This window comes from Populus alba, chromosome 17 (genome assembly GCF_005239225.2).
Source record: "Populus alba chromosome 17, ASM523922v2, whole genome shotgun sequence".
NCBI classification, from domain to species: domain Eukaryota; kingdom Viridiplantae; phylum Streptophyta; class Magnoliopsida; order Malpighiales; family Salicaceae; genus Populus; species Populus alba.
The window spans coordinates 2,138,488-2,151,600 of NC_133300.1; the positions used below are offsets into that span (position 1 = coordinate 2,138,488).

Genomic DNA, 13,113 nt, shown 5'->3' on the forward strand with positions numbered 1-13,113 from the left:
AAACAGTAAGAAAGCGTAAGAAAATTAAAGATAGGATTCGTTGTTCTGCGGTTTATTACTAGCTAGGGGGGGCTGTTCTTTGGCTATCTGCAAAAGAAGCTGCTGATGCACGCGTAAAGATTTACGCGTGCATGGTGTAATTGGGTCACTGGCCTGCGGCCAGTGACCAGGCTGGGCTGGGTCTAGCCCAGCCCATGTGGGCTGAGCTTGGCCCAGCCCCAAAAAAATAAAAAATAAAAAAAATAGAAAAATAAAAAGCTGAAAAATAAATAAATAAATAAATAAATAATGTGTATGCATAAATAAAAATAATGTAAATTTGTTGGTTTATTCACTGACGCCAGAGTCAGGAATAAAAAATACCAGTTTAAATTTATATTATTTTTATTCGTTGTATTTTTATTTTGTTTAGCTAGAAAAATAAAAAATATGTGCATGCGTAAAAATAAATTTATTTATTTATTCACTGGCGCTAGAGTAGGGAATAAAAAAAATATATTGATCTAATTTTTGTCGTAGCTACGAATTTTTACCAACGCCAGAGTTGGAATTATTCGAGCTCGAATATTCACCGGCGCCAGAGTCAGGAATATTATAAACAAATCATCATAGCATAAATTAATAAATATTTAGCAATTTAAGACAAAACCAACAATGCAGTCTGCCTTAGGCAGAACGTTTAAGGGGTGATAATATCTTCCCTTTTACGTAACCAATCCCGAGTCATAGAATCTCTATTGACCAGTTAGGGTTCCTAGTGACCATAATACTAGGTGGCGACTCCTCAAATGAGACATTTTCCCCTAAAAGAACCGGATGCCAGAAATCTGTTCTTTTTCCATAATTAATTCAAGAAAGAATTAATATTTTTTAGGGCCGCCGCGATGTCGGGTGCGACAAGTTGTATCTCAAGAATAAAAAATGTTGATTTTAGAGAGTTGTATTTTGAATGACACAGACCCAATCAAGGCCCCGAGTTACTCGGGTCCTAGGTTGCCCCGTCGGGCGTGGCTAGGTCTAATAATTATGATAACAACCATGCCAGATTCAAGATATTGGGTATCACCTTGGATTTGACGCCTATGCTAGGCCCAATAGCCTTAGGTCTGGTGATCGAGCCTCACCCAAGACCCTTAGGTCTGGCGGCACCCAAGACCTTTAAGTTTGGTGAGCAAGTTAGACCCATGACAGTTGAGTCTAGCAGCCATGTCAGACTCATATCTTTTTGGTCTGGCAGGCCAAGCCGGACCTTAGAGACTTGGGTTTGGTAGCCATGCTTGGGTCTTGCATAGCTGCTAGACCTAGGGTTTGGTGATTAGGTCTAGCAATCATGTCAGACCCCAACATCTTGGGTCCGACTGCCATGGCCAAACTAGAAAAAAAAAAAAAAGATTGCATAGTAACAAATACACAGTGAAAATCCCATGCGTTTTAGTATATAAGTAATAAATTTAATAAATAACATATATTACATGATAAAATTAGCATTAATTTTACCAGTGGTTATTGCATCAATAGAGAGAATATTTTCAGCGTTGAAATTGGTCATTTCACTTTTTAAATTGGTCTTTTTTATAAGCCAACAATTACACTTTCTAAATTTGCTATAATAATAATAATAATAATTTATTTTTGTGATAATTTCGCCAATGTTTTTTAGCCTTGTACCAAATACCTTCTAAGAGTAATACCAAATGAATTTAAAAAAAAAATATTTTTGAACCTCCTAGTTTTATATATTTATATTTTAACCATTAACTTCATTTCTCACACATTTCCCACTCTGACTATTGAGTTTTGGTCCTTGCAATTCTCATAAAAGTTCATTTTGGTTTCTACAGTTTTTATTTTTATTTTTGATCCTTGTAGTTTCAGGTATTTATATTTAATTCTAAAATTTCATTTTCCTCACATTTCAATTCATAGATGTTGTGATTATAGAGAGAAAGTCATTAGAAAAGAAAGAGGAAAGATAAGTATTTGGGTGAGTTGTATTTCAAGAACAAAAAATATTGATTTTGGAGAGTTGTATTTTGAATGAAACATGCCCAATTAAGGGTCCGAGTTACCCAAGACCTGGGTTGACCCATTGGACGAGGCGGAGTCTGATAACTATAATAACAACCATGCTAGACCCAAGATATTGGGTATAGCCTTGGATCTGGCGGTCATGCCACATCCAAGACAGTTAAGTTTGGTAGCTGTCGCACGTCAGAAAATCCGCGAGGCATCAACTGGCGATTTTTGAGTCGACACCTAATAATTGATTGCAGGCTACTAGGAAACCCGATGTACTGGTCTTGTCAGAGATCGCGGGTAAGAGACTGGTTGTAGTTAGGGAAGGTATTAGCACCCTTAACGCATCCTACCTAAGGTAAGCTACTTCGCGAATTTGATATGTTAAAGAAGTTTTAATAATTGTCTTTTCATCGGATATTAGAAATACAACTTACGTATAAGTTAATAATTCTTGACCATGATCCAATCAAAATATTAAATTCTTCTTTAATCCTTGCAATTTTATCATAAAAATATATATATAAAAATAAAACAAATACAAACACACAGTCACTTTTACTATATTTTTGTTTCTTTTCTTTTTCCTTTTTTTTTCCGTCCATATTTACAAAATACAAATAAAAATTTAAACTAAACAAATATTACAATTTGAAAATTACAAAATAGCCCTTAAAAAATCCATAACAGTGCTAGGAAGCCCTTCTGGGACAACATGAACAATGGTGGCGCGTCGCTCCACGCATCGCCGCAAGAAACTCCAGAAACAGTGGGGGATCTGGATCGACTTCTTCTCAGTCTCCCTACGCCGGCGGTGACCTGCAAAGCAACCAAAAACACCACAGACAGTTGATTTTAATTTTTCTTTTCTTTTTTAATCTGTTTCGGTCTTCTCCTTTTCAGATCTACATCACTGCAGATCTTTCGTTTGTTTACATCTTCTTCTCCTTCGCTTCAGATGGCCAGCAGTTGGGCGGCGCTGTAGTGTTTAGAGGGCGGCGGTGAATCTATGGGGCCGTTGCTGATGGCTGAATGGAAGGGAGGCCGGATGGTTCGGTCTGTGAGGGAGGAGCTGGGCTGCTGCTGTGATGAGCTCTGTTCGTTGGCCGATTGCTGTTGATACGACCGGAGGAGACGAAAATATGGCGGCTGTGGCTTGGAGAGAGAAGGGAGAGAAACTGTGAGCGGGGAAGGTGAAGGTCTGTGTGCAGGGAGGTTGAAGGGTGAGGCTTGTGTCCGGCGGCTGAGGAAGAAGAAAATCAAAAGGGAGGGGTTCGGGGCTGCATTTGGCTCTATTTTACTTCTGGCAAAGGGAAGGGGAGATGGTGGAACCGGCTGGGGATTGGAGAGTGAGGGAGGAACGGCTGAGAGATTGTGTGAGTTTGTGTGGGATGGATAATCAACCGGCTGAGGGGGGAGAAGAAATTCAAGCCCGGGGGCGGCTGTTTGGCCGATGTGGAAAAAGGAGAGGCCAAGTGTTGGGGCGGCGGCTATGTTTGGCTTTTTTTTTAGGGTTTAGGATTTTTTTTTAAATTTTTCTAATGTTTCAAAATTGCCCCCCTTTTTGTGTGAGTTGAAGACCAGTATTTATAGGCAAAAATATTGCTAGGTTTTCAAATTTGATCCTTCAACTTCTTTCTTTTTGTAAATTTGATTTTTCTTGATTTTTTTTTTGTATTTTTTGAAAACGAGCAATATCTCAATGAAGAAAATTAATGATTAAAAAAATGACGCGTGAAAAGTCGAACTCTTTTGAAAGACCCTTAAAAATTTAAATTCTTTTTAGGCGACGCTGAAAATGCGAAAAATGACACAAATATATTAAAAAAAGTATTTTTTTGGATTTTCGATGTTTTTCTCTATTTTTTGGATTTTTCTGAAAATTTATCAAAACATGGGTCAAAAATTGGGTAGCAACAGTAGCCATGCTAGACCCATATCTCTTTAGTCTGGAGGGCCAAGCTAGACCCAAGACACTTGGGTCTTGTGGCCAAGCCGAACCTTAAAGACTTGGGTTTGGCGGCCATGCTTGGGTCTTGCATGGCTGCCAGACCTAGGGTCTGGTGATTGGGTCTGGCAATCATGCCAGATCCCAGCATCTTGGGTCCGACTGCCATAAAAAAAACAAAATTTTGTATAGTAACAAATACACAGTGAAAATCCCACATGTTTTAGTATAAAAGTAATAAATTTAATAATTAACATATATTGCATCATAAAATTAGCATTAATTTTACTAATGGCTACTGCATCAGTAAAGATAATATTTTCAGGGTTGAAATTAGCTAAAAGTCGATTACACAATCGAATTGGGGATGATTTGTTTAATGATTGTTTGGTTACTTATATCAAAAAAGATATATTTGAAAGTGTTGATAATGAGAAGATCCTACAATGTTTTCAACATATGAAGTCTTGCAATGAGGGATTGTGAATTATATAAAAAAAAATAGAATTTTATGAAATATCTTTTTATAATATATGTAAAATTTTTAACTTTATATTAGAAACTTATAATTTTTGGATTTTTAGATCTTAATTAATTAATGGAAAAGTTGAAGTTAATTATTAAATTATTCTCTCTCTCTTTTTTTCACAAGTATTTAATTGTTCAATTTGTAAATACATCAGTCATTTTTTAAAAACCAACATTTACACTTTTTAAATTTGGTCTTATAATAATAATAATTATTTATGTGATAATTTCACCTATATTTTTAAGCCTTATACCAAATACCTTCTAAGAGTAATACCAAATGAAGTTTTTTTTTTTCAAAAAAATATTTTTGAACCTAGTAGTTTTATGTGTTTACATTTTAGCTGTAAACTTCATTTCCCACTCGTTTCACTTTCTAAATATTGAGTTTTAGTCCTTGAAATTCTCATAAAAGTTCATTTGGGTTCCTAAGTTTTTTCTTTTATTCTTGTAGTTTTAGCTATTTATATTTAATTCTAAAACTTCATTTTCCTCACATGTCAATTCCTTGATGTTACGAGTATAGGAGAAAGCCGTTAGATAAGAAAAGAAGTATTTTGTTCAGTTGTATTTCGAGAACAAAAAATGTTGATTTTAGTGTCCATAAATTTGTCTCTAAACACATAACAAAAGCATTAATATTTTTTAAAAGAGGCCTAAACAAAATAAAAGAGAGAAGATTTTATCTATTTTTTTGATTTTTTAACCAGTCACATCACTTTATTTTTTTTCAATTGCATTATTTAAAGTTATATTTTCATGACAACCATAGCTATCAAACCCAGCCTAGGGGTTAACACGACTAAGGGGCTAGGTTCTGGTTTACACAGGTTGACTCGAGTCAATCAGGAAAAATTAAAAAAAAATTATTTGAGGTTTTAATATTTTATATGAAAAAATAAGAAATAATTCATATGCATATAGGCTATACATGTTGTACACAATTAAATTTAAAAAATTATTTCACAAGGTTTTTTAATTCACATTGAAAAGATACTATCTTATTTTTCTAAATTGAAGTATTTAAATAATGGACACAACACAACACCGATGGCTCGAATTTGTGTGCGGTTCCTATTGTGGGTATGGGCGGGATTGGTAAAACCACTCTTGCTCAGCTTATCTACAACGACAGAGAGGTAGAGCAGTGCTTCCAACTCAAGGCCTGGGTCTGGGCTTCTCAACAATTTGATGTTGCCAGGATTATTAAGGATATTCTTGAAAAGATCAACGCAACTACTTGCCGCACCAAAGAACCAGATGAATCTCTAATGGAGCCAGTAAAAGGGCCGGAAGAAACTTCTACTTGTTCTAGATGACGCGTGGAACATCGAGTACAATGAATGGGATAAATTACTGCTACCTTTGCGGTATGTGGAGCACGGAGGTAAGATTGTCGTCACAACACGGGATCAAGATGTAGCAAGAGTCACGCAAACTGCCATCTCTCACCGCTTGAATGTAATAAGCGATGAAGATTGCTGGAAGTTGTTTGCAAGGGATGCATTTAGTGGTGTAAATTCTGGTGCAGTCTCACACCTGGAAGCATTTGGCAGAAAAATAGTGAGAAAGTGCAAAGGTTTACCGTTGGCAGCGAAAACTCTTGGGGGTCTTTTGCACTCCGTAGGAGATGTCAGGCAATGGGAGAAGATATCCAATAGCAGTTTATGGGGTTCGTCGAATGAAAACATCCCTCCAGCTCTAACATTGAGCTATTATTATCTCCCTTCACACCTGAAACGTTGTTTTGCTTATTGTGCAATATTTCCCAAGGGTTATGTATTCCAGAAGGATGGATTAATCACTGAATGGATGGCACAAGGGTTTTTAGTCCAGCCCAGAGGCGTTGAGGAGATGGAAGATATAGGGGAAAAATACTTTGATGATCTTGTCTCCAAGTCACTTTTCCAGCAATATTCACTTGGTGATCTTTTCTCCAGTTCACCTTTCCAGCCATATTCACTTTTGCAGCCATATTCATATTTCAGATGCCACTTTTGCAGCACAAGTGATCCTTAGTCTTCAAATCCCTTAAACACCTTTTGAGCCTACAAATATCATTTTCTTCATAGCCAAGAGCCCAAGCCTACATTACGTGCCTAATCAAGCCCTTTCTGATCAAAGGCAAGCAATCTGGATCGGTAGGCAATGCTTTCTCATGTGAATCAAATCATTATTCATGCAAATAAAATAAATGCTTTGAACCTCGGTTCTCAATAACCCTCAAATTGAAATGTAAATCTTTTCTGACAAACCAGATGCCACTTCATATTCGTTTTACGTTTTCATCACTTCTGATAACCTCTCCATAGGAAACACTTGAATTTCTTCAGAACGAGCTTGCTTTGAATCGATGTCAAAATGATTTCTGTGTTTGGAATAACTTTGGAATTTCAAAAATTCTGCATGAAAACAACTCCTTGTCAAACCTTCCTTCACATAGCCTCGTCCACAAACCCGAATTGAATACTTGGGGGCATGATCAAGCTAGGGAGCAATAAAGAAACATATGATAGGGCAGGCTCCAAGATTCCCATTCTAAGAAAATGTCGAGCAAAGTTGGCAACCCTTGAGATAAAGGGGCGGAGGACAAAGAAGTATGGTGATAGGTAAAAATCACAAGAGATGATTGGAGTAAGCAAGAGCGAAAAAGCCATCGAAGTCCACTGCCAACACTCCAACTTTTGAGAAAGAAGAGACATCATGAAGAAAGGGGGACCTATTTTTCTCAGGTAAGTATACATGCATATTGATCATAATGCATTGCTTTTAACATTTATCATGTCGGCGTTTCATCATCATCTTTTGGGTAGTGTGTTTTCTAACCCTACCTCATTTTGAGTACGCCTTTGAGCTCTCACCTCTTTTTGTGTGCGCCTTTGAGCCATCATCTCGGGTAGTGCGTTTTTTCTAACCCTACCTCATTTCGAGTGCGCCGTTGAGCCCTCACTTCCCAGGTAGCGCGTTTTCTAACCCTACCTCATTTCGAGTGCGCCTTTGAGCCCTCGCCAACATTTTTGGGTAGGTCACCCATTACAATGAGACCACACTTCATATTCTTTTCATCTGGGTAGGTCACCCATCATAATGAGACCATTTTTTCACATTCTTTCCACCTGGGTTGGTCACCCATGACAATGAGACCGCGTTTTTCATATTTTTTCCATCCGGGTAGGTCACCCATGACAATGAGACCACACTTCATCATATTTTTTCCATCTGGGTAGGTCACCCATTACAATGAGACCACACTTCATATTTTTTCTATTTTTTGGGTAGGTCACCCATTACAATGAGACCGCACATCACATTCTTTCTATTTGGGTAGGTCGCCCATCGCAACGAGACCACCTTTTCATATTCTTTCCACATGGATCGGTCACCCATACAATGAGACCAGCATTCTTCTTTGAGTCGGTCACCCATACAATGAGACCAGCATTTTTCTAGGGTTCGTCACCCGTACAATGAGACCAGCACTAGGGTTCGTCACCCGTACAACCCGTACAATGAGACCAGCAGCACTAGGGTTCGTCACCCGTACAATGAGACCAGCACTAGGGTTCGTCACCCGTACAATGAGACCAGTAGCACTAGGGTTCGTCACCCGTACAATGAGACCAGCACTAGGGTTCGTCACCCGTACAATGAGACCAGCAGCACTAGGGTTCGTCACCCGTACAATGAGACCAGCATTTTTCTAGGGTTAGTCACCCGTACAATGAGACTAGAATGAGGTCGCCAGATGGGATCTCATGTAGCTTTGGTTAAAGGGAATCGCCAGATGGGATTTCAGGTTAACCGAGTTACACAATATTTTCGTTCCAGTTGAATGAGGTCGCCAGATGGGATCTCAGGTAAACCCAATGTGTGGGCAGGTCGCCCGTGAAAATAGACCATTGGGAGAGTGTGGGTCGGTCGCCCGTGAAAATAGACCAGAGTGAGTATGTGTGGGCAGGTCGCCCGTGAAAATAGACTTGAGTGAGTATGTGTGGGCAGGTCACCCGTGAAAATAGACTTGAGTGAATACGTGTGGGTCGGTCGCCCGTGAAAATAGACCAGAGTGAGTATGTGTGGGCAGGTCGCCCGTGAAAATAGACTTGAGTGAGTACGTGTGGGCAGGTCGCCCGTGAAAATAGACCAGAGTGAGTATGCGTGGGCAGGTCGCCCCTGAAAACAGATCAGTGTGAGTGTGTAGGCAGGTCGCCCAAGATAATGAAATCATTTTCCTTTTGTTTTCTTTACAAAGCTTACTATGCAAAATTTTGAGGAGTTTTGCTTCGTAAGCATTGTAAAGAGGGGGCATCTGTTGCTACCCAATTTTTGACCCATGTTTTGATATATTTTCAAAAAAATCCAAAAAATTGAGAAAAACAAAGAAAATCCAAAAATATGTTTTTTTATATATTTTCGTCATTTTAGCATTTTCAACGTCGTCTAAAAAAAAGAATTTAAATTGTTAAAAGATTTTCAAACGCGTTTGACGTTTCACGCGTCATTTTTAAAATCATTGATTTTCCGCATGTGAGTCGACGTTGATATTACTCGTTTTCAAAAAATACAAAAAAAAATAAGAAAAATCAAAATTTACAAAAAAGAAAGAAGTTGAGGGACCAAGTTAAAAAACCTAGCAACATTTTGCCTATAAATACTGGTTTCCTCAACACATTCAGGGGGGGCAATTTTGACAACATCTAAAAAAAATACAGCAACCCTAAACCTATCATCTCCCATTTTTCTCAAGGGAGCCGCCCCCCCACCCTTGACATTTTTTTCCTCCCTCAACCGGCTGTTACCCCCTTCAGCCGAACCCTCTCCAAAAACAGCCGCCCCCTCGGTTTTTGATTTTTTTTTTCTCCAGCCGCCGGCTGACTTCCTTCTCCCTACCACCGATCAGCCCCCACCAAACAAAAACCAACCAACCGCAGCCCCTCTCTCCCAATAGCCGTGCCCCCTTCATCTCCTCCCGCCGGCCTTCTTCCCTGCACCCGAAGGAGTCTCCCCTCTTGCTAGCAGCCGACCCTAACAACCCCATCGCCGGCCAAAACACTCCTCCCTCATCACCGTTCCCCTCACAATCGAACACCGGCACCACAACAGCCACGAATCAAACCCCCCCCCTCCACAGATCCTCCAAAATCTTCCTCATCCCTCTCTCGGATGAAAATCAGAGGACCCGTGCCTTTCCTCCTTTCCCCCACAACAAACCCACAACCCCCTCTCTTTCAAAACCAAACCGGAGAGCACCTCACGATTCTCTCCCCGCCGGTCACCGTCCTCCTCTCGTCTCTCTCAGCCTGAGCACGGCGGCGCCCACGGACTCAGCCCTCACTCCAGTCAACCACTATCCGGGCGAACCAGCAGCAGCGGTGTCTCCGTCTCAAACCACCAACAAATTCTTCAGCAACCGGTCCTCCGATTCAAACTCGTGCAGCAGATCCCTAAACAAATTACGTTTATGACCTAACAAATGTATTTACGGACCGATGAGATAGTTTAAGGATCAAGTGGAGATCTGGTTCCGCCAAATCAAAATAACAACTAAAAAAGCTATAATTTTTTATTAGATTGTTAGATCGCACTCAAACTTGTATAGAAGTTTTCAAAAAACTATAAATCATAGTTGGTGAAGAAAGTTTTGCTTTAAAATTGAAATAACCGCTATTGTCGTTTTAAATAAATCTGTTATAAAATAATATATTTTTATTTTTTTAAAATTATTTTTGATACAATATATTAAAATAATTTAAAAATATTAAAAAATATATTAATTTTTTAAAAATAAAATTTTTAATTTTTAATTTTTTGCTTTAAAATTGAAATAACCCTATTGTCGTTTTAAATAAATATATTTTTAATTTTTAAAAATTATTTTTGATATAGTTTATTAAAATAATTAAAAAATATTAATTTTAAAAAAATAAAAAATTTTATTTTTAATTTAAATATTTTTAAAATAAAAAAATAAACAAGATTTAATTCAATAAAAGAGCCATGATAATGGCGGGCAGTTCTACCAGCTGTACATGTCGAATCCTTCTTTGCTTGTGGCGGTTACTAAAGTAACACGAAACAATACTAAAGTAAAGGCTTAGATAGTAATAAGAAAAGGAGAGTGGAAAAAATAAAAACACTAATTGAGAATGATAGATATCTATAAATAAACTATTTTTTCCCTTCAAATTAGAATCGTTATTTTCTATACACTATTGTTGCTAAAATTATAAAATCATTTTATGATTTATCATTATTTTCTATACATTATTGTTGCTTTTTTTTTTCATATATATATTACAAATTTTCACTTGAAAGAGCAAAGCTATAAAATCCTCAATCTGAAATTCTGAAAGAGGTAGCGGCTGCTAAAAGCAACAACATTTTATCTAAATAAATAAAGTTTGATGCCTTAATCATGCTGACAAAAAAGACTTAACCATAGAATCTTTGTTAACCAGTTAGGGTTCCTAGTGACCATAATACTAGGTGGCGACTCCATAAATAAGACTTTTTCTCCTAAAAGAACACGATGTCAGAAATCTGTTCTTTTTCCATAATTCAAGAATTAATTTTTAAGGCCGCCGCGATGTCGGGTGCGACAAACAAAACAAACCTTTTGGATTGCGATCTAATCTTTCAGCATGATTAAATAATAAAATCATCTTCATTAAATCCTTCTCTTTAAGATGAGCATAGTCATTGAATTCTTCTATTTAAGGTTTTGTACACTTTGTAGACAATAATAGGTTGCACAAGCTATTTGAAATTTTCTATAATGTGGAGCATATATATCTTCAGTCTAAGCTGAACTTGCACGAACTGTTGGATTGCCTTATTTGTTCTTGACATGATCAATCTTTAGCTTTTAAAATTATCAGTTGTTCGCTAATTGTTTATTAGTTGACACAGATGCAATTTAGTTGCATTCAGTCTGTTTCTTTTCAGTAGATTTTCTTTTTCCAGTTAAATATTTTCACATATCAACTTGGTATCTATGGGATATTGCAGTATCTTAGAGAGAACCAGACCTTTGTTGGCACAGCTCGCTACTGGACAGAAACTTTTGCCAAGACCTCATCTCTTGGGGTCGAGGAAAAGGTAAAGATGTTAATAGTTTGTTTACTTTTCTCTCCAATCCTGCAATCTTCTCGTTTAAGGATTTAACTCTAGAGAACAAGCTAGTCAAAATCATGGATTGGAGGGACATTACAAGATTTCACAGTTTTATTGACGAAAATATTCTGTTGATGTATGATTACGAGTAGCGGCGGAACTAGGGGGAGGCGGGCAGGGGCCCGGCCCCTGCAAAATATTTTGAAGTTTTGTATTTTTAATGTTTAAATATAGTATAATATAATATATTTTTAATTTAAATAGATAAAATTTCTAATAATAAATTATATTTTGAGTTTTGGCCCTCCCTGTTATATCATTTCAGCTATGCCCCTGATTACGAGGTCATTGGTAATTTATTTACCGATGTCTTCACCGATGGAACGCATCTGTCGGCTTTCTTTTCATCAGTAATTTCACATTTTGTTGCTATATTGGTCGGAAACACAAAAAAACCATTTGCTGATGGTTTTACAGATGGAATTTGCTCGCAAAGAAAAAAAAAAAAGTTTCCTATTTAAAATATACCGACGGATTTTATTTTATTGGTGATAGCATTATTTACCGACAACCATATACCATCGGTAAATTTATCAGTAAGTGTTTGAAATAAAAGAACCATGATGATGGCGGGCAGTTCTACCAGCTGTACATGTCGAATCCTTCTTGCTTGTGGCGGTTACTAAACTAACACGAAACAATACTAAAGTAAAGGCTTAGAAAGGAATAAGAAAAGGAGAGTGGGAAAAAAGAAAAAACACTAATTGAGAATGATAGATATCTATAAATAAATTATTTTTTTTCTTCAAATTAGAATCGTTATTTCTATACACTATTGTCGCTAAAATTATAAAATCATTTTATAATCTATCATTAGTTTCTATACATTATTGTTGCTTTTTTTTTTTTCATATATATATATATATATATATATATATATATATATATATATATATATATATTACAAATTTTCACTTGAAAGAGCAAAGCTATAAAATCCTCAATCTGAAATTCTGAAAGAGGCAGCGGCTGCTAAAAGCAACAACATTTTAGCTAAATAAATAAAGTTTGATGCCTTAATCATGCTGATAAAAAAGACTACCACATTGATGTCTTTTTTTTTTCCCTTTAAAATGCTGTATGTTTGTTCTCTTTATGCAATTCATTGGATTCTGCTTTCCACGGCCTTCTCTCTCACACCTTCCGCGAAGATCTACCATGGCTTCTGCTTTCTTCTCCTTTTTTTTTCTCCCATCCTTTTGAGACTCTCGTCCTTCCGCAAAGATCCACCATAGCTCTGGAGTTGAGTGGAGGTCAATTATCTGTGCTGTCATTGAGGTTTTGGTCCCCAGGCTGTCCTCACCTGAGGTTCGAGGCTTTTTCAAAAGGCACAAGCTCAATCAATGGAAAAGTTGAAGTTCATCTTTAAATTATTCTCCTTTTTTATTTTTTCACAAGTATTTAACCGTTCAATTTGTAAGAACATCGGTCTTTTTTATAAGCCAACAATT

At 37.1% G+C, this 13,113-nt stretch overlaps 1 protein-coding gene across 1 annotated transcript; it reads left to right on the forward strand.

Annotated features, from left to right (window-relative positions):
• The first annotated feature begins 5,577 nt into the window (after window positions 1-5,577).
• Window positions 5,578-6,511, forward strand: LOC118032441 (putative disease resistance RPP13-like protein 1). The gene is made up of 2 exons (XM_035037154.1): window positions 5,578-5,772; window positions 5,873-6,511. Exons 1-2 carry the CDS (start codon window positions 5,578-5,580, stop codon window positions 6,509-6,511), a joined length of 834 nt encoding a protein of 277 aa, XP_034893045.1.
• Window positions 6,512-13,113: the final 6,602 nt, after the last annotated feature.